Genomic DNA, 20,711 nt, shown 5'->3' with positions numbered 1-20,711 from the left:
ATGGGGGGGTGGTTGGTTTTTCTGAAGGCTGACTTGTTCGCCGGCCTTTTGCTTTGTGAGCCTGGGAGAGGGAGCCACAACAGATCTCTAGCCCGAGACCTTGGGCGGAAATGGTCTCTGGGGATGTGCCCTCGTTTAGTCCCCTAACTGGCCGGGCGCCGTGGAAGTCTCCCGCCTCCAAAGTGAACTATGACTACTTCAGGGAACCACATCGTGTGCAGAGATGCCACCCTCCCCCTCAGAAAGAAGCGGAAATGAGAGTGGCCACTCGATCAGCTACCTGGGGTCCATAACCCTCTCCCATTGAGGTGGGAACGGAGCTGGGTGTGCACACAGACCTTCTTCAGAGAGGGACCGGAGCTGCTATCAGATTCCAAGTCATTAGTAATGTCAGTAAAACCCCCAAAGCTGCTGATGTGGGCACTTACCCCAGACTACAGTAGCCCGGATGCTCCTTACTGAGAGAGCATGGCTTAGAACAGTGCTGGCCAGAAGCCCCCTGGGTACCCCCTGGCTGGTGTCAGACTGAATGACCCAGAGGACTCCCAGCTGAGAACCGACCAGACCTTTAACCTCCTTAAAAGGGACAAAGTGGAGAAAAGATAGGAAGAGAAAGGAAAAGAAGCCATATCCATAACTAAAGGGGGAGGGATGGGCCCTTTCTGCCTAGCCCTGTCATTCTCCCCCATGATGAGGCCTGAGACCCCTCCCTGGCTGCAATTAAAAAGCATCCCAGGCCTGAGGCTGTCTCCAGTCTTTTCTGCTCTGAATTCCACTCCTGCACTTCCTTCCTCAGAGGAAGAAGACAATGGGCCTTCACTCTGCTTGCTTGCTCTGCAGAGGGGCTCAGCGTATTCAGGGAAGGTACGAATAACGCAAAAACCAATCCAATGTATTCCATGCATGGGAAAAGGCATTTTAAATACTTAACAGGAGCAACTTTTTCCTTCAAGTGTAAGCTCCAGTTTGGGTAACCGCTCCCATTGAGTAGCTTCAGGATTGACTTCGGCAGTCACTCAGGTGTGAAATGCGCCTTTCACATGCCTTTTCTTTCCCACTATTATGCAAAGCAATTATTTGGGGCTAAGATCAAATATGAAAAATCATAATGTAAAAATAAAAACTTTTTGAGAAAATTTTTAAGTGTGAAAAGGGATGTGAATATGTCACATTTTCTTTAATGCTGTGGTCTGAGCCTTTGGTCTAGAAGCTGGGGTAAAATGCCCAAACCTCTTTGTGTACTAAGTGCTGTCTGGGGCACAGTGGTAACACTGGAAAAGAGATCCCTGGTTGTCTCTCACGAGGCCCACAGTGGACAGAGGAGCCTGGTGGGCTACAGTCCACGGGATCGCAGAGTCAGGCACGACTGAGTGCCCAGGCATGCTGGCCCACAGTTGATGAGGGCACCGTGGAACCTGCCTTCCTGTTATACTTAACAGGCTGTGTTATTAGCCTACGCTGTTAAATAATGGAAGTACGGGGGTGGGGTGGTCATTTCAACTGAAAGTGTTTTTCCTCTGCCTGTAGTGATTGCTGAAGGAAATGAACAAATCACAGGTCATCAGGAAACCCACTAAATTCCTGAAGTCTGGCGGGGAACTCCTATTGGGATTCAGACTTCATGGAATGACTGTAGCTAGTACCAGATTGCACCTCAGATACTGCTCCAAACTCAGAGAGCTGCTTCCTGGTCAATTTGCTCTCAGACTTATTCAGAATCCCTTCATGGTCTGTGAATCCTGGGAGTGTTCTAGAACCATCTGTGCTTCAATACCCTGTCTCTTCTCTATTCTCATCCCCACCAGCACAGGGCTCCCGAGTTTGGTTTGCCACCTGCAGGCAATAGCTCCTTGCCTTTGAGGTTTGGGCCCTCAGGGTTCCCTGGGCCTCACTCAGCATTGCCCCTGCCGTGCCTACCACTCGAGCTCCCCACCCCCATTGTGGCTCCCTTCTGAGTGGGAACAAGTAATTAATTCCACACAAAGAAACTCAGCCCTCGTACAAGAATCCCCACCTCCCTCTAAACAGCTTCCTAAGTGCAGACAACATTTAATGTCATTCATCACCCCCAAGGAAATCCACTCTGGAAACCTTCATTTCAGTCGCCAGTGAAGCACCTTCGGGGACTTTCCCCTCCAGGGTGCCCTCCTCCCTGCTGCCGTTTGCACTGGGGCGTGCCATGAAAGCCTGGAGTCCCCTCCTCTGACTTCTCACTAATGAGAAAATTCCTCCGCGTTCGTATCTAGGGCCCGACACCCAGAGACACAAATCCTCTTTGTGTCCAGCTTATCTCCAGCTGCTGCCATGATAAATAGTGCGGCTCAAGGGAGCCTGGGCAAGCTGTACCCACGGAACAAATCACTTGGTTACTGACCACACAGACAGGGAAGCCGGCTAGGGGAAACGTTTAGGGACCAACTCAGACACACCAGGCTACTTTCCCATGGGAGGTGCCTGAGGAATCTTGTCTGTTTTGGGGTAGGAAACACTGCCAGTGTTTCGCTCTTGGAAAAGGCAAAAAAGAAAAAAGTCACCCAAAGCCAGAAGCCACCTCACAGCGAACTGCAACTTTTGTTTTGCGTTTCACCGTTTAACCAGTCTAGCGGTTTCCAGTACCATGGGCTTGGCCACCTTGTGCCTTCTAGTTCCCTCTGTATTTGCCTAGGAACCTCTCTACACTCCTGTTCTTATGCAACTCCCACCCTTTGAGCTGGTGGGTAAGTACAACAGGTGGCGCTAGTGGTAAAGAGCCCGCCTGCCAATGCAGGAGACACCTAAGAGACTCAGGTTCCGTCCCTGGGTCAGGGAGATCCCCTGAGGAGGGCACAGCAACCCACTCCAGGATTCTTGCCTGGAGAATCCCATGGACAGAGGAGCCTGGCAGGCTATGGTCCATAGGGTCACAAAGAGTGGGACACGACTGAAGAGACTTAGCATGCACGGAAGTACAGCCAAGTGTTCAGCCTGCTTCATGGGCTGACTCGTGAACTTACAGCATCTCCCTATGGTTACTGTGGCCTGGTTCCAGTTGGTCCAGGCCACTGCGGGGCCAATAGAGGGACGGGAACTCCATCAGCCCTGCAACTTCAGCCAGGGAATGTACTCCCCCAGCATCCTAAGCCCACAGCCGATGGGCCCAGTTGCTGGATAGGAAAACTCAGAACAAGCTTGTTCTACCTTCCAGTAGGTCTCTGAACTTTCCAGTTCAGAGATAACTCTCCAGTCGGTTATCTGGTACACTTGCTCAATTAAAATCCTGGGTTCTCTGTGTCAAGAGCTGTCGGAAAGTCTTTGTGGCAGACCTGGTCAGTTCTCTGGATGCTGGGCCAAGGTGTGGTATTTCTAGGAGCTGGGTCTTTGGGAGAGGCTGTGTAGGACAGCTGGAAGGTGAACCCACGTGTGATAAAGCTGAGGGAGGAGGTTGTGCTCATGGGCAGCAGCCGTGCCCATGCCTTTCCCTACATCCCCCTAATTCTCCAGTCAGTGGTTATGTAGGTGGTATAGATGTGACAAGGCTGGGGACTCTGCTGGGACACCCATGGGAGAAGGCGAGCCTGGTTCTCTGTGGTCAGGATCATCCCCAGTCCTGCCCAGCCTAGCTTGCCAGCTTCATATGCCACTACTGCTTCTATGTCCCAGGGCCCACACTCCAAACTGCTCAGTATCACTGCCGTGTCTTTGTTCAAGAATGTCCATCCACTGGGCACCCCCGTCATCCTTTCCCTTTCCCCTGACCTTGCCAGGCTCTGTTAATTCATCCTTCAGATTTCAGCTCAGGCATCCCTTCTGCTGGGATCCCTGCCCAGACACCACCCCCAGCCCATCCTCTGCTCCTGGGTGGCACCCTCTGCCTTTCACCATGCTGGCACTTGCCACATGATGTGAGCAGGAGCCGCCTCCTGCTGGCTCTCTCAGAAGTCTCTGAACCCCACCAGGGCAGGCCTTGTCGTCTTCATCTCTAACTCCTTGGTCCCTGGCACAGCACCCCACACGTCACAGGAGCTTGATAAAGATGTGCCTTGAAATGAGCTAAACTCGAAGAACTCGTCCTCTGGTTTGGGAGATTTTATATACATGTGCACACACACACACACAGGGCTTCCCAGGTGGCTCAGTGGTGAAGAATCCCCCTGCCAATGCAGGAGACATGGATCCCTGGGTTGGGAAGATCCCCTGGAGAAAGAAATGGCAACCCACTCCAGTATTATTGTTTAGAGAAGCCAATGGACAGGGAAGCTTGGTGGGCTACAGCCTGCGTGGTTGCAGTGTTAGACATGACTTAGTGACGGAAAACACATGTGCGCGCGCGCACGTAGTCTAGTGCTGAATGGCATGGCCTGAGCCAGCTCCACCCCTCTCAGCTCCTCTCAGGGCCTCCCCTTCAGGTGGTTCCTGTCTCTGATGTCTGCTGCAAGGAAGGCTGGAGAGGGGCCATTTTCAAAGTGGAAGTGATGAGTGGACCAGTGTGTCGCTCATTTCTCTTCATCCAAAGCCTTCATCAGTTCTGCCCCTGGACCGGTGGCACCTCACCATGCAGCCAGCAGAAGCGGGCACGCACGTCCAGCCTGATGTGAGAAGGGTCACACCCCAGCTCTGGTTTTGCCGCTCCCCCAGCTGATCTCAGGTCCCGTTCTTAAAACTCATACTTTACTATTCTGGGCTTTCTTATTAGTTGATGCTTGATTATATTTCATTCCAGGAATTGTGCTAATCAATTTACATTCATTATCTCATTTGTTTTTCTCAATAGCCCTGCAAGGGAAGTCCTCCTAAGCCTGTTCTTTAGGTATAGACAAAATCGTACTGCAGTCAAAGAATTCACACACATGATCTCATTAATCTTTGTTATCTTGTGAGATAGTTATTTCAGCCCCATTTTATAGATGGGTAAACTGAGATTGGGGCTTCCCCAGTGGCTCAGTGGATAAAAAATCTGCCTGAAGTGCAGGAGACACAGGAGATGTGGGTTCGATCCCTGGGTCAGGAAGAGTCCCTAGAGAAGGGAATGGCTACCCACTCCAGTCTTCTTGCTTGGAAAATCCTGTGGACAGAGGAGCCTGGTGGGCTATGGTCCATGGGTCACAAAGCGTCGGACACTACTGAGACTTTCACTTTCACTTAGATTGAGGTAATGACTAAGCAGATTGCCTGAGTCTTACAACTGATAAAAATATAGAGCTAGACCTGTAGGCCCAGGATTTTAGATTCCAGGAGCAGACAGCATCATCACCACATGGTTCTTCTCTGTTTCCATCACACCAGTCTGATAAAATTTTCCCGGAAATGCTCATGGCCCAGAAACATCTTGTTGAGTTGGACCTTCTCCAGGGATGAATGTGATTTCATTAAACACTGAATATTAATGTGGGATGGGAATTTAGAGACCCATTCATCAAATCCCTCATTTTACAAAGAGAAAACAGCAAGGACTACAGTTTTTCAATATTAACCTGTCCTGGCATGGGCTCTGATTTCCCACAATAACTATGCAGGAAGACTAATTAACCCCATTTTCTAGATGAGGCTGGCCAGAGGCTTAGATAGTTTCAGCAACTTGCCCAAAGTCACTCTACAAGTAAGTGACAGAGCTGATTGGTGCCTCTGGAAAGCATCCATTCTGCAGGGTGTTGGTATGAATATGATCTATGAATTGCACTCCAAGCAGGAGTGGCAGAGTATTTCTATTGCATCTCACATTGCAGACTCAAGGGAGCCTGGCTCATACACTAATCCTGTTACACTGGAGATTAAGCTTTCAAATGAGAGATGAGTATTATGAGTGGAATGTTTGGCCTTTTGTAGCTACCATAGTCCCTCTGCAGTGCTAAAAACAACAAAAACTTCAGCTCAGTATCTGTTTTCTTGGTGGTTGTCTGCCCTCTTGTGGCTGAGTTTAGGCATTGCAGTTTCTGGCAACTAGGTTCTCTAAGCAGCAGCTTTTCATGACAAAAACATTTATGAGGTAAGTACTATCTCTTTGGAAAGGCTTGTAAGTTTCCTAAGATCATTCAACAAATAGTATGTGAAAGGATAAATAAAACAGATGACACTTTTTTTTTTTACTAGGAATTCCATAGGGCAAAGAAAATAGAAGGGGAGGAAATCTTCGAAAAAAAGGAGAATGGCATATAGGAGAAAAAAAGGAGAATGCCATTAATACAATGGCATATAGACCTTCAAACAGGATGAGGAGGAAAAACTCAGACACATTTATAGCAAAATGTAGGGTCAAAAAGAGAAACCACCTTTAAAGTTTCCAGAAAAAAAGATGGGCTGTAAAGGAGAATCAGGTTGACATCAAACATCTCAATAAGAATCCTAGATACAAAAAAATAGTGGCTTAATGTTTGATATTGTTGAAATAAAAGGACACTAAACCTATATATTCAACTATCATTTGAATGAGTATAAACACTATTTTGACGTATGTGTGTGTGCTCAGTCGCTCAGCCATGTCCAGCTCTTTGCGACTCCCTGGACTGTAGCTCACCAGGCTCCTTTCTCCATGGAAATTTTCCAGGCAAGGAAACTGGAGTGGGTTTCCACTTCCTACTCCAAGGGATCTTCTCGACCCATTTGCAGGTGGATTCTTTACTGCTGGGGCACACAGCGGGAAGCCCATTGTGAAGCATGTAAGACTGCAAAGGCTTACTTCTCAAAGACCATCTTTGAAAATATTCTTGGAGGAAATATTCCAGTAAGAAAAGAAGTGAACTCAGAAGAGTTCCATGTGTTTGTAAATACATAAGAAGTAAGGATGAATAACTGATTAGGCTATGGGTTTTCCAGTGGTCATGTATGGATGTGAGAGTTGGACTGTGAAGAAGGCTGAGCACCGAAGAATTGATGCTTTTGAACTGTGGTGTTGGAGAAGACTCTTGAGAGTCCCTTGGACTGCAAGGCGATCCAACTAGTCCATTCTGAAGGAGATCAGCCCTGGGATTTCTTTGGAAGGAATGATGCTAAAGCCGAAAGTCCAGTACTTTGGCCACCTCATGCGAAGAGTTGACTCATTGGAAAAGACTCTGATGCTAGGAGGGATTGGGGGCAGGAGGAGAAGGGGACAACAGAGGATGAGATGGCTGGATGGCATCACTGACTCAATGGATGTGAGTCTGAGTGAACTCCGGAAGTTGGTGATGGACAGGGAGGCCTGGCGTGCTGCGATTCATGGGGTCGCAAAGGGTCGGACACGACTGAGCGACTGAACTGAACTGAACTGAATCTTACTATTACATAAATGGTAAAGGACTCAAAAGGAGTAGATAATAATAATTCAGATTTTAGATCAGAAAATGAGATGGGATTAACAATGGTGACAAAATTATAGAGAAAAGCAAAAATGCTCATTTTCAATAGGCTGTGGATAACCATCACCAAAAAAAATTTTAATAGAGCTTTCCAATCAGCAGGGTTAAAGGAGAAAAAAAAGAAAACAAAATATATAGAAAATGGAAAGAACGGAGTAAGATTTTTCTCTTAGCTCAGGCTTCTGTAACAAAATATTCAATACCATAAGTTGGGTGGGTTAAAGAATGCACATTTTACTAGACTTTCTTGCGGGGTGGGAAGTCTGAGGTCAAGGTGCCAGCAGACTCTGGCGAGGACAGCTTCTGGAGGGGCCTCCGGCCGCCTTCCTGCCGTGTCCTCACAGGGCCCTTCCTCGGGGCTTGCAGGCAGAGAGCAAGCTCTGGAGTCTGGTCTTCCCCTTCTTACAAGGGCCCTGAATCTCTTTTAAGGGCACCACCTTACCTAAACCCAGTTACTGCCCAAAGGCCCCACCTCCAAATACCATCAGACTGTGGGTCAGAGCTTCAACATTTGCCTTTGGGAGGCCAAAAACATCCAGCCCATGACAGTGGCAGAAATAAATTCAAATAGGAAAATTTCTAATAAATATAAGGGTATCAAACTTACCAAACAAAAGGAGAAAAACTTAAATTAGAAAAAAATTAAATCCAGTAACATTTGTCTATAGAAGATAGGGTTAACACAAAAGATATGAAAAAACTTAAAAGCAAAGGGATAGAAATTTATATATTGAAAAGTATGGATGAAGAGAAAGTCAAGATAGCAATTTAAGTATGATAAAAATAGAATTAAAAGCAAAAATTATGAGAAAAAGAGAAACTTCAAAAAAAATTAAGATAAAATAGTTATTAAAAATATATATATCTAAAAATATAACCTCAAAATAGCAGAACTATGAAGACATACATATGTCAATATAATATATGTCAATTATTATAATTAGAAAACTAAACTATTATCAAATAAGGCAATGGCACCCCACTCCAGTACTCTTGCCTGGAAAATCCCATGGATGGAGGAGCCTGGTGGGCTGCAGTCCATGGGGTCGCGAAGAGTCGGACACGACTGAGTGGCTTCACTTTTACTTTTCGCTTTCATGCATTGGAGAAGGAAATGGCAACCCACTCCAGTGTTCTTGCCTGGAGAATCCCAGGGACGGGGGAGCCTGGTGGGCTGCCGTCTGTGGGGTCGCACAGAGTCAGACACGACTGAAGTGACTTAGCAGCAAACTATTATATATTGGTTTAAAATGAGAGACTTTTCTCTTTGATAGGTCAAATAGAAGAAAAATAAGAACATCTATGAAAAATAAAAATATTTGTCTTATATGGTCTATAATCTTGAATACATTGGTGGCATTGGTGAAGATAGCGTTAAAATGGATAGAAAAAACAACTCTTTCCTAATGAAATGTTCACAGGATGTTCACATATACCAGGTAATCATCAAAGCCTCAGAAATCAAGTCAAATTATGTTAAATTTAATACAGTATCGTTTGCAATCTATACTTAAGTGAAAACTAAAGTACATGTTTGAAAAAATTACAAACTACTATTCTCTTTGATTAAAAATACCTTGACCTGAACAGCAATAAAAACCATGTTAAAATTTGTGGGGTACAGGTCAAGTAGTACTATGAGATAAATTCATAGCTTTTAAATGTATTTATTACAAAACAATAAATATTGAAGACAAGCCAGATAAGCTGAAAAATGATGAAAAAAGTCAGTGAAATAGAGAATACCAATCTAAAAAACAGTAACAAATTAAAACTAAAAGCTGACTTTAAAAGGACAATTAAGATGCATAAGATTGATCAGTAAAAAGAGTTAGATGCAAATAAAATACAGAGTGAAGAAGAAGATACAATGACGGTCACAATATGTTTTTAAAAATAATAATAGTATTAACTATATGTCAATAATTTAGAAAACTTAGACAAAATTTATAAAATTCCTGGAAAAACAAAGAGCACCAAATTTGGCAAGATAATTGAATAAACCATTGAGCATTAAAGATACTGTTTTGACCAAAGTGTTCGGGTGTTTTCATAAAAACCTCAATGAACTTTTCGCTAACCCAGTATTTACAGAGTAATAAGAGATGCTCTATTCTTCTTTACCAGAACTTCAAACTCAGTTTTATAAGAGTATTAATGAGCTTTCAAACAACACATAGACTTTTCCTTACAAAGCTGTTGTGAAAAAATAGAAAAAAGATAAAGACCGCTTCATCCACTCTTCATGGTTTGCATAACCATGATTCAACAAATTATAGTTGTTTGGTTTATGAGTTTTAATGCAAAAATCTTAAATGAAATAACTTATTGAATCCAACAGTTTATTAAAAATAATGTAAAATGATCAAGTTAAGCAATACAAGCATGGTATAAGTTAAGAATTTAATGTAATTTACCTCTATAATGGAATGAGGATTAAAGGAATGTGGCTATCTCTGTAGATACAAAAGCAAATCACTGAATACATTTCAAACCATTTCTGATAAAACTAAAGTATCTTAAAGGCTACAACTAACATTGTGCATAAGCGGAGAAAATGACTAAGCATTTCACACAATATGGGAACAAGGCAAGAATGCTCACATTCTGATTAGTATTTAATGTATACTGGAGGTCCTAGCCAATCGAGTAAACATAGAAAATAAATAAAATACATAAGTGAGTTGAAAGGAAGGAGAACAAAATGCTATCACTTGTAGCTGACAAAATCATTTACATAGAATTTACAGTTTAATTTACAGTAGAATCAACAGATAAACCAAGACATCTAACAAAAGCATAAGCAGTTTGCTACTGTCGTGGTCTATCAGAAATGTAACAAAATATATGACTCAAAGTTATAACAACTAAAAATAGGAATTAACCTAACAGAATATACAGGACTTCCACAGTGAAAATGTATGATTTCATTAAAGACCAAAAAAGCTGGCATGAATAACTAGAGTAGCATGTTTCCACATGGGAAACATCACAAGAATTTCAGTCTCCCCCAACTGCAAGTTTACTCAAAATTCCAGCAAGATGTTTCAAGAAACTTATTTATTCTAAAATCTATGTGGAGGAATCAAGGTCCACAAATAGCTAAAATGATTTTAAAAAATGAGTGCTTATCCTAAGAGACAATTACAAAGTCAGAGTTTAGAACAGTTGTGACATAAAGAAGAAACCATAAACCAGAGGAGGGACAATGGATTATTAAGCAGGTATAAATCTGAAAACCACTTCAATATAGATGGAAAAATACAAAGCTGGATTCTTACCTCTCACCATGGACAAAGGTTAACCCCAGATTCATCCTTTATTCAACAAATGCTTATTGAGCATCTGCTAGAAGTGAAGGACTTTTCTAACACTGGATATATGCCACTGAAAAAGGCAAAAGTCCCTGCCATCGTTAAAATGCTTAGTGTAGAAGGTAAAAGTATAATGCCAGTAGACGCTTGGAGTGGGGAAGGGCTTGTAAAACAGGGATCAAAAAGCACAAAGCATAAGGCAAAAAAGCACTTCATAGGCTTGATTGTATCATAATTAAATCTGAGTACACTTTATGACCCACCCTCATAGTCCAGAGGAAGCCTCTTACATGTCCATAAAGAGAGGCTGTTCATTACAGTGATGTTCCTAGGAGCAGGGAATTGGAACCAACTTAGATGTCTGTCTCTAGAGAGACGAGAAAACAAAATGTGATGGGTGCATGCTGTGGAATACGATGCATGAGTTAGAGGCACTGGGTTAGATGTACACTCAACAGTAAGGAATAGAACTAATCATAATATTGAGGGGAAAAAAAGTAATAACAGAATTGGAGCAATAGCACTATATCATGTATGTAAATATAAAAGATATATAGTCTCAACCAAATCTGTATATTCTACAAGAGTGCATACATGTAAGTAAAGTGAAAAAAAGTGTTAGTTGCTTAGTCGTGTCTGACTCTCTGTGACCCTGTGGACTGTAGCCCACCAGGCTCCTCCATCCATGGAGTTTTCCAGGCAAGAGTACTGGAGTGGGGTGCCATTGCCTTCTCCAGGGGATCTCCTGATCCAGGGATTGAACCTGGGTCTCCTGAACATTGCAGGCTGATTCTTTACCATCTGAGCCACCAGGGAAGCCCATACACACAAGGGCATGTATCAAATAGTGCGGAGCTGGTTCCGTTGGAATGGGAATGAGGGATGAAGGGAAGAAAAATGAATGTGTCTTTTATGGGTGGATAGTGATAATGAGTTAAGAATTAAATAATGTGATTAACTCAACTCTCCGTACCTAAGTCATTTGGACCCCATAAGACGGAGGACTATTTGGATGTAGGATAGCTCCAGCGGGCTCCGGTTTTCCCTACGTTGAGTTCTTCCGACATTTGGCTAAGACTGCCCTCCTGTAAACACGCAGCCGCTGCTCTGAGTTCTTCTGTCTGGCTTCATACCCAGTGAGTCTTCTGTTCCCCCTTTCACAGAACGGCACTGCCAACATTGAAACGGCTGCTGTAGTTTATTGTCTTCCCCCTTCCAGTCCCACATACTCAGATCTTTCAGCTGTTCTTCATATGACTTGTTCACAGTCTTCTAAATTTCAGGGAACTATGCAATGACATCCACATCAACTATGAAATGTGGCTTGCTCGTTTGAGAAATATGGCTGAAATCCCACCAGGGATCAAGCTCCTTGTAAGGTGCTATGCATAGGTGCTCAGGAAAAAAGGAAATCACTTCTATGAGAGTAATAATGGAAAGGTCTTGAATTAACAATCATGTTCTACTTGATTTTGAGATGTATGGAGTTCAAACAAATCTTTGCTATCCAGAATGAGTGACCACATTTCATATATATTGATTGATTCAGAAAATTTCCACTGACCATGTTTTCTGTGCCAAGGATTGCTGCAGTCCCAGATAATTGGAACATGTTCTTTGTACCATGCAGAATGAATCAAAGACCCGGAGCCGAACCCTGGGGAGCAGGTTTGCTTCCCGTGTCCTTTACTGAACCATCCAGAAGTATGCTTATGTGGCTCCTGCAGTTCCCTTCTTCTCTACTATGGTTTGCTGTGACTTAAGAAGTCAGAATGGCTCATGCTTTTGGGATTCCAATCACAATGTCTGTTCTTGTTTCCCAGAAATCCAAGCTCCTCTCTTTAATAAGGCCAGGGGGGTGAAATGAATCACTAAGGTTTGAAGATGGATCAGAGAATGGGCATAGCATGTGGTACATTCCACACTAAGCAGGTCTTAATTTAAAATGTGAACTAGGAGAAAAATACAAAGGGCCTTAGAACCAAGGCAACAAACCCCTCGGGAATGGGCTCCTCGTCAGGAATGCCTCTAAATGGGGCACAGATTTGCGCAGCATGCATTTCTATGTGCTGTGGAGGATTCATGGGGAGACTCAACCACACTTTAAAGCCTAGTCAGAAACAGCACCAACCACTTTAACAGCAGCGACGTGGTTCTGCATTATGACACACCTTCAAAATCCCCACACGTGTCACAAAGCAGAACCACGTCGCTGCTGTTAAAGTGGTTAGTGCATAAATGAAATTAGGCAGAATCAAAGAGGAAGTGTCTCCAGGGCAATGTTTAGCAGGGATGGAGATCAGAAAGAAGGTGGGTCGCCCAGGCTGGAGGGAGAGGGTGCATGAGCGGGTCTGGGCTCCCACCATCACCAAGACCAGCACGGGCAGGGGCAGAGAATGTGTTGGCTGTTTTGGGAGTGTGAGATCCGGTATCCACGTCCATCACTCAATGCCACCTGACTCAACCAGCCTCAGCAGAGAGGCAGGGGCGTTGGCTGTCCTCTGCCCAGCCACGAAGGAACAGAGGCCTAGAAAGAGGAAGCGGTTTGTCTGCAGTCACATCGTCATGACAGGAACTCAGGCTCCGAAGGAGACACCAGCACTCTCTCCTGCCCGCTCTGGTCGCCTGGTTGAAAGATGACCAGACGTCAATGCTGCTGTAGTGGTAGCACCTTTAACAAGTCAGGAATAGGGTCAGGCGGTCCTATTCCAAGAAGGAACAGGGGGAGGGAGAATGGGGTTTTGAAGCTCCTCGTTTTGTATGCATGGGAGGCAGGGACTGATTTCTCTGAGGCTGGTGAACAAAACATCTTCAGTCACTCAGACCAGGAGAGTCTAAGTTGTCCCCTAGAGTTTGGTCTTCCAGACCCACACCTGCAGGAGAAGCGGGACCGCTGGCGAGCTGTCACCCGTCTCTTCTATAAGTGCTTCATCCAGTCTCCATCCCTTCAAGGCAGGACATCTACATAGTCACTGCCAATGTTCTCTGGGGAGAAAAGGAGACCAGCCGTGAGGCTTCACACCCAGGAGTCACCCTGACCAACACCTCTCGTGGGAAAGAAGCCCTCTGCCCAGGCACAGGATGGTCTTGACGCCACAGCAGAGTGACATCTTCACGGGCTGGGGTACCACAGGGAGCTCTCCTGGAAAAATAGGGGGCCTGTTTATAAGTCAAGTACCACAGTTTCCAGCACCAGCTGCCTCCACTCAACAGCAGAGAACCCATGCCTCCCTGAGGGTGAGAACACCTGAGGCTTGTTCTGAGGTGGCCAAGGGAACGGGGGCGGGGGAGAAGATGAGCAGCTCAGAGGAAGTTCCTTCCCCCTTAATAGCTGAGGATTTGGGAGCTTGTTCTGCCAAGGCTGCCCGAGCTTGGACAACTGGTATGGCAAGATTCCTGCTCAGCTCTTGGAACAAACTCCAAAGGGTTCTCCTCTTGGGATTTGTGGTTCTTTTATTTATCCCTGAGACGACATACTACCACCACCCTCAAGCGCCCCGAGCAGCTCATCAGGGCTTGCCTAAGGACTGCAGCATGGGTCCATCCCCAGGTTGCTCCTCTGCCCACCTTTTAATCTTTGTGTTTTTATTTCTTTCTGTAAGTTAGGGTAGAAAACGGCCAGGGGACCACACCTGCAGCTGCACCTATAGCAGCAACTCTGTGACGGGGTACACACTCCTCTGCCTGGGGGAGGGAGACAGAAACAATGGGAGAGGAGGGCTGTTTTCTCATAATTAAAAAACTGTGTTTAGTCCTGGGGAGGTGAGAAGCTTTCTCTGGCAGTCTAAAGGGCAGCTTGGCTGTAGACAGAGTACAATGGGTGTGTGGTGACTGCAGACTTCCTGGAACCCTCTGTTCCCCTCCTTGCTCCCTAGCTAGCACTCTGCTCCCATTACGTCACCTGCCCACTGAGGACAGAAATCCCTTTAATGGGGCTCTAACCATACATCCCTGACACCCCACCCCAGTACTCTTGCCTGGAAAATCCCATGCACGGAGGAGCCTGGAAGGCTACAGTCCATGGGGTCGCTAAGAGTCGGGCACGACAGAGCGACTTCACTTTCACTTTTCACTTTCATGCATTGGAGAAAGAAATGGCAACCCACTCCAGTGTTCTTGCCTGGAGAATCCCAGGGACAGGGGAGCCTGGTGGGCTGCCGTCTATGGGGTCACACAGAGTCGGTCGCGACTGAAGCGACTTAGCAGCAGCAGCAACCATACATCCCACCTTGAGAAAACAGGGTTAAACTGTAAATGTCTCAGGAAGTCTGAGCTAAATTTGAACTGTGTTGTGACTGATGGATACTAGATTCTTTTCTGCAAACAGATTTCAAGGAGTGTACACAAGAGTAGCTGCTTGGGATATGACCTGGACCCTGTGCACTCAGATTTACTGATTCTCTGCACTCTCATTTCCCACCATGGCTTGATAACTCTTAGGATGTATCTGAAATAATTAGTCCCCTGCTCCCTGCTAAGGCACTCCAGTCGTGTCTGACTCCGTGCGACCCTATGGGCTGTAGCCTGTCAGGCTCCTCTGTGCATGGGATTTTCCAGGTAAGAATACTGGAGTGAGCTGTTATGCCCTCCTCCAGGGGATCTTACAGACCTAGGGATCAAACCCACATCTCTTGCGTCTCCTGCAATGGCAGGCGGGTTCTTTACCACTAGCACCTGGGGGAACTACATAAATGACTGCTTAGCAAATATTGAGCAAAATGTAACAGGATGCCGCTTGGAGAAAGAAGTTGAAGCAATTTTCTTATTTGAAAATCCTGCTGTTTGGCCATCTAGTCCCAAATATGTGATTGGCACAAGGTCACAGGTGAGTTTGAAGTTGACTCGCGGAATGCCCGGGGACTGCTCTTCTCCCTGGGCTGCCCGAGCACAGAGAGCTCGGTGCGATTGCCGCCACCGGGAGCATGAAGGCACTGCTACCCAACAAGATAGAAAAATGCTGTTCGCAGGATGAGGCTTTTTTAGAGCTAACACTATAGAAAGGAGCAGTTATCCGTATGGATTCTACCCAGTAGGGCAGTAGTAGAAGTGGGACTAAGGCTCTTGTCTGGCCCCGCTATGAAAGTTTTTACCATAAATACCATCCAACTCTATCTTCGATCTTCTCCATCTCAGGCAGGATCCGGTTCTCTTTATTGGCTTTACAAGGTGAAACATCAGTCCTTGATGTGGGTTTTCAAACTTGGAGATCAGTTCCTTCAGGTTTGGAAAGATCTGTCGTCTAACGCCTTCCGCGGTCTGCAAAAGCGCAGGAAGGAGAGCGCTCATCACCACGCAACTCTGTGTGAAAGGTGACACTTTTCACAACAGTGGTTTCAGGGCTGCCTCTGCGCAGCGAACTCAAAACAAGTGGCTGGCACTGCATGTGTGGGAGCTCACACCACACACAAAACACAGAAACCTTCCCTCTGAAAACAGAGCTCTGGCTTGAGCTGCTGTGAGTAAAGAGGATTAACAATCAAGGGTCCCCACCTCAGTCTGCAGTATTGAGTGAGTTCCCCTCTAGGGCAATTTGGGGGCAGCTCTTGTAGGTACCCTGTAGAGGGTAACCCCTCTAAGAGCTTATGTGAGAGTGTAAGCGACTGATGCAGGCAGACTTCAATGGGAAATGCAATCTCTGTACTTGATGGTGGTCCAGTGGTTAGGAATTGCTGCTGTCACTGCGTGGTCCTGGGTTCAATCCCTGATCAAGGAATTAAGATCTTGCAAGCCACATAGCCAAAAAAAGAAGAATATATATATATATATATATACACACACACACACACACAAAAGCCTACATACTTGAATTCAGAATCTCCGTGAGAGGAAAATAAGACCAAAATGCCTGGATTTAAATTGAAAATGGAAATGTCAGCATGATTCAGGTAAAATTATGAGCAGTTGTTTTCTGTTTACCAGCTATAAGCAAAGCACAAATTTCTAGTCATTTAAAAAAAAATAATAATGCTTTCACTTTTTTTTGATGTGGGCCATTTTTAAATTTTTTATTGGATTTGTTACAATATTGCTCTGTTTTATGTTTTGGTTTTTTGGCCATGAAGCATATGGGATTTTAGTTCCTCAACCAGGGGTCACAGCTGCACCGCTTGGGTTGGAAGGCAATGTCTTAACCACCACACCTCCTGGGAAGTCCCTCTACTACAATCTTATAGAAATAATTTAAAAACACAAAAGCTTCCTCAGCTCTTATGTAGTTGTGTTTCTTGATGATCACTGTGGTTCCCAGAGGGCCAAGGTGTTGCTCTGCAGAGAGGGGTGGTGATGGGAAAGCTCTGGGACCTGCAGTGTGTTAACCTCCGGGACAGAGACTCAGGCTGAGCTGGAAGTTGGCTCTGTGAAAGGCTGTCGCGTCAGCCCAGGGCAGCTTCTAGCATCGGCCCTGATGTAGAGCTGCTTCCCATGAAATGCCCCCGTGTCTGTTAGAAGAGATGAGGATGCCTCTCTGTTTTGTCCAGACAAGAGACAAAATGGGGCATTAAGGAATTATCCAGAATTTTCCAAAATATGCACAACAAAGAAATAAATGTTTTAAAATGAGTTGCTTTAAAAGAGTCAAAAATGTTTTTTAAATTTCCATGTATCTCCTTCACCCGCACCCCAAAGGTTAACATTTTATTGTATTTGCCTTTCATCCTCTCTTTCTAAATATACAAATGTACATATATTTATCCTTTTTAAAAAAAATTCATGAACGTTACTGACATGATATCCCTTTAACCTAAATACTTCCTATTTCCTAAAAAACAAGAATATTACATACCCAGGCTAAAATGAGGAAGTTAATCTTGATGTGATACTGTTTACTAATCTACAGATCTTATTCAAAAATGTGTCAATTGCCTCAACAATGTCTTTTGTTTCAAAGAAAAAATTATATCTGTGTGTGTGTGTATCTGGGGATCACTGTACATTCAAACCTCCGATAGTCACAGTGCATATTAGCATATCAAAGGTTCTGAGAATTCTTGAAGTAAAAAATCTGCTTAACCTTTTTGCAAGTATTCAGAAAGATTATTTCAGGATCCTTATAGTAGTAATTAAAGATTCAATGACATTCATTATACTCTACTTGCTGCCAGAGAAGTAACTTCAAAAGAAAAAAGGTTTTTTTCTGCTTAATGCTCAGTAAACCAGACACATTAATAAAATCCCCAAATTGCCAGTTGACTGATGCTTCCTTTTGTATTTTCATCCAGGTATGGAGCACCCCCTGACCCCCTAAACATTTGGACCTCTGCCCACCTTCCCTTTCCACCCACCCTGTCATTTAGTCTTCTAATTTGACAGTAGTCTTATATAGAGTTCAGGTTGGTATATTTGACCCCTGGAAGAACTCTGTGCCTCTACACTTCTGAAAACAGCTTTTTTGTTGTTGTTTTTTGTTTTTTTATAAAAAAAATTGAACCCAACTCTAGTGTGTCTCTATTTCTCTTAAAAGAAGACAAGGTTAATTACTAATCTGACTCTAACTCACAGTGCTTCCGCAGAATGCCTCCACATGGCCACATCTCAGAGATGCTTTTAGGTTCTTCTCCCCACTTTTTGTTGTTTTTGTTATAGGAGTTCTTATATGTCCTTACCTGTATGTGGTAATACCCATGTTTCTCTTTGAAGATTCGGTATGTGTAGACAAAATTTTTAAACCTGTGGAAAGATGACTCTGTGAATCACAGTGTTCTTATATGCAAATCCAGGTAACATCTATCATTGTATGTTATATGCAACGCCTTTGTCAATCTTGAATCCCAAAAAGAAACTGATCATTTCAAGCCTTCTTATCTGTGGGACTTTGAAAGAGAGGTTTTTTTTTAATGGGAATCTTTATTCTGATGGAAGTCTGGGCTGTAGTAAAGGGAATAAGAGAAAATTTACAGTTTTCATTGTCTTGGTATTTCTCTCTAATTTTTTCACTTAGTACTTACTTGATACACTATGCAAAATACCATTGAGCCATTCCTGTGTTGTTTATTAATTGAAATGTCATTGATCTCATTACAGATAGTTAATGTAACTAAAACAGAGAATTAGGGATTATGTGCAAGGAAGGGGTGTATTCTGCTCTTATTCTTCATTGGAACATGAGCCACTAGCTAAGTAATCTATCTAGAATTTAGATAACAGACCCAACTGAGCAATTTCCAGAGCAAGAGATAGCATATATTACCATATTTCTTCAATTCCCAGATGTCATCAATTGTAGGATACCGTATCAATTTAATAAAGGCGTTTGAGGAGGAAAAATGCATCCCTTAAATGCCTCTATCAGTTGTTACGTATGTTCTGATTCCCAAGAAATATTAAAATGTAAAAAATGAGGATCAAAAACATTAACATGAGGTTCAAATGATGTGATTCATCGCTCCTCACCCCTTCACTTGCACCCACGCCAAGGAATCAGATGACTCATCTTTCAACTGAATTGGAAAGGCAGATAGCTACTTACAGCTCATTGCCAATTGTCTGGAGGCTTTAACTGACTTCAAATCCTAATCCTTTTGTGGTATTTCCTGAGGCCAGAATAAGCTAATGGGTATCTCTGAATCACACAAGCAACAAAACCTTTTACATGAATCCTTGTCTATATGTGACAAATTAAAGTATTCCACTGTTTGGGAAGAGGTCCCACGAATATCTTTTCACAGACATATTATTCAAATCAGGATCCTAACAAGGTTCATACACTGCTTTTGGTTGATCACATGATTTCTTGAAACTCATTTATTAAATGGCCTAAGTTAAATTCTTAAATAAATGACTTTATTTTTAACTAATTGTTGTATTATCTGCCTAAGAAAATATTTACTAGAGGAGTTTGAAAGAATAAAACAAAAGGAGGGTCTGTGTTAATTAGTCCAAAAGCCATATACTATTAGGTTAGAAAGACACATTGCTCAGATATAGTCTTACTCATTGCAAAGCACTTTTAATGAAATAACAAACCAAATTGCAGCAAAACTTTAGAAGAAATTGATTTATTGAACTTGTAATAGCAATATGCATTTATTTTGAAATGTTTATCCCAAAAAAGCACTGTAAGAGATTACAGAGCAGTGAGGTTAGTATCTGCTTCATATGGCTGCAATATTATTAGTGTTAGTTGCTCGGTCATGTCCAACTCTTTGCAACCCCATGGACTGTAGCCCACCAGGCTCCTCTGTCCATGCAATTCTCCAGGAAAGAATACTGGATGTTGCCATTCCTTTATCCAGGGGTTCTTCCTGACCCAGGGATCAAACCCAGGTCTCCTGCACATTGCAGGCAGATTCTTTACCATCTGAGCCATCAAGGAAGCCCACAATATTATTGGGTCAACATAAAAACTTATTTTAATGCCTATTCTAATTATTACTTTATAGATGCCATTTATAAAACTTTAAAAAGATACATGATTTTTCAGCATGCATCTACACTTAAGACAGGTAAAAAGATCCTGCTGCCCTGGGGCCTTCTGCCCCCGTCACCATGGTGACAAGGGAGTCGTCTTTATCCTCCAACACTCACAGTCTTCCCTCCACCCTCACCTGGAGTCCATTCAGCTAATCTCATCATGTCCTTTATCCCTGTTCCTAAGTCATTGCAAGAACCCCAGTCTCGCATGTTGTCTATCCCCGTTTTCTAATCCTACAGGGCTTTGTGCAGGCTTATTGTACCCTGTTCTTCCCAGCCATGAAATCCTTCCTTGTGTTCTCTAGTGCTCAAGGTCTGCTGTCATCAAATTCTCCTCTATCTTCAACCTCTTCTCTAATCATCCCTGTCACCCTCTTGCTCCAAGGGACACCTGGACACACTGTCTCTGTCCCAGTCAGTTCAGCTCAGTCACTCAGTCATGTCCGACTCTTTGCGACCCCATGGACTGTAGCATGCCAGGCCTCCCTGTCCATCACCTACTCCCAGAGTTTACCCAAACTCATGTCCATTGAGTCGGTGATGCCATCCAACCATCTTATCCTCTGTCATCCCCTTCTCCTCCTGCCCTCAATCTTTCCTAGCATCAGGGTCTTTTCCAATGACTCAGCTCTTTGCATGAGGTGGCCAAAGTATTAGAGTTTCAGCTTCAACATCAGTC

General features: G+C 43.9%; 1 protein-coding gene across 2 annotated transcripts in view; it reads right to left on the bottom strand.

Moving 5' to 3' along the window:
* Nucleotides 1–9,033: 9,033 nt before the first annotated feature.
* SH2D1B (SH2 domain containing 1B) overlaps nucleotides 9,034–20,711 on the bottom strand; it is a 31,152-nt gene continuing 19,474 nt past the window's right edge. Inside the window, exons 2-4 of one of the 2 annotated variants that reach the window (XM_006054492.4) lie at nucleotides 18,226–18,289; nucleotides 15,715–15,880; nucleotides 9,034–13,609 (exon numbers count right to left, since the gene is read on the bottom strand). In XM_006054492.4, coding sequence (XP_006054554.1) covers nucleotides 13,572–13,609; nucleotides 15,715–15,880; nucleotides 18,226–18,289 — 268 coding nt within the window. In that variant the 3' untranslated portion in view covers nucleotides 9,034–13,571. The remainder of the gene's footprint in view (nucleotides 13,610–15,714; nucleotides 15,881–18,225; nucleotides 18,290–20,711) is intronic. The other variant, XM_006054493.4, reaches the window with a different exon arrangement.

This window comes from Bubalus bubalis, chromosome 6 (genome assembly GCF_019923935.1).
Source record: "Bubalus bubalis isolate 160015118507 breed Murrah chromosome 6, NDDB_SH_1, whole genome shotgun sequence".
Lineage (NCBI taxonomy): Eukaryota > Metazoa > Chordata > Mammalia > Artiodactyla > Bovidae > Bubalus > Bubalus bubalis.
This window is presented reverse-complemented; position numbering and strand designations above follow the sequence as displayed.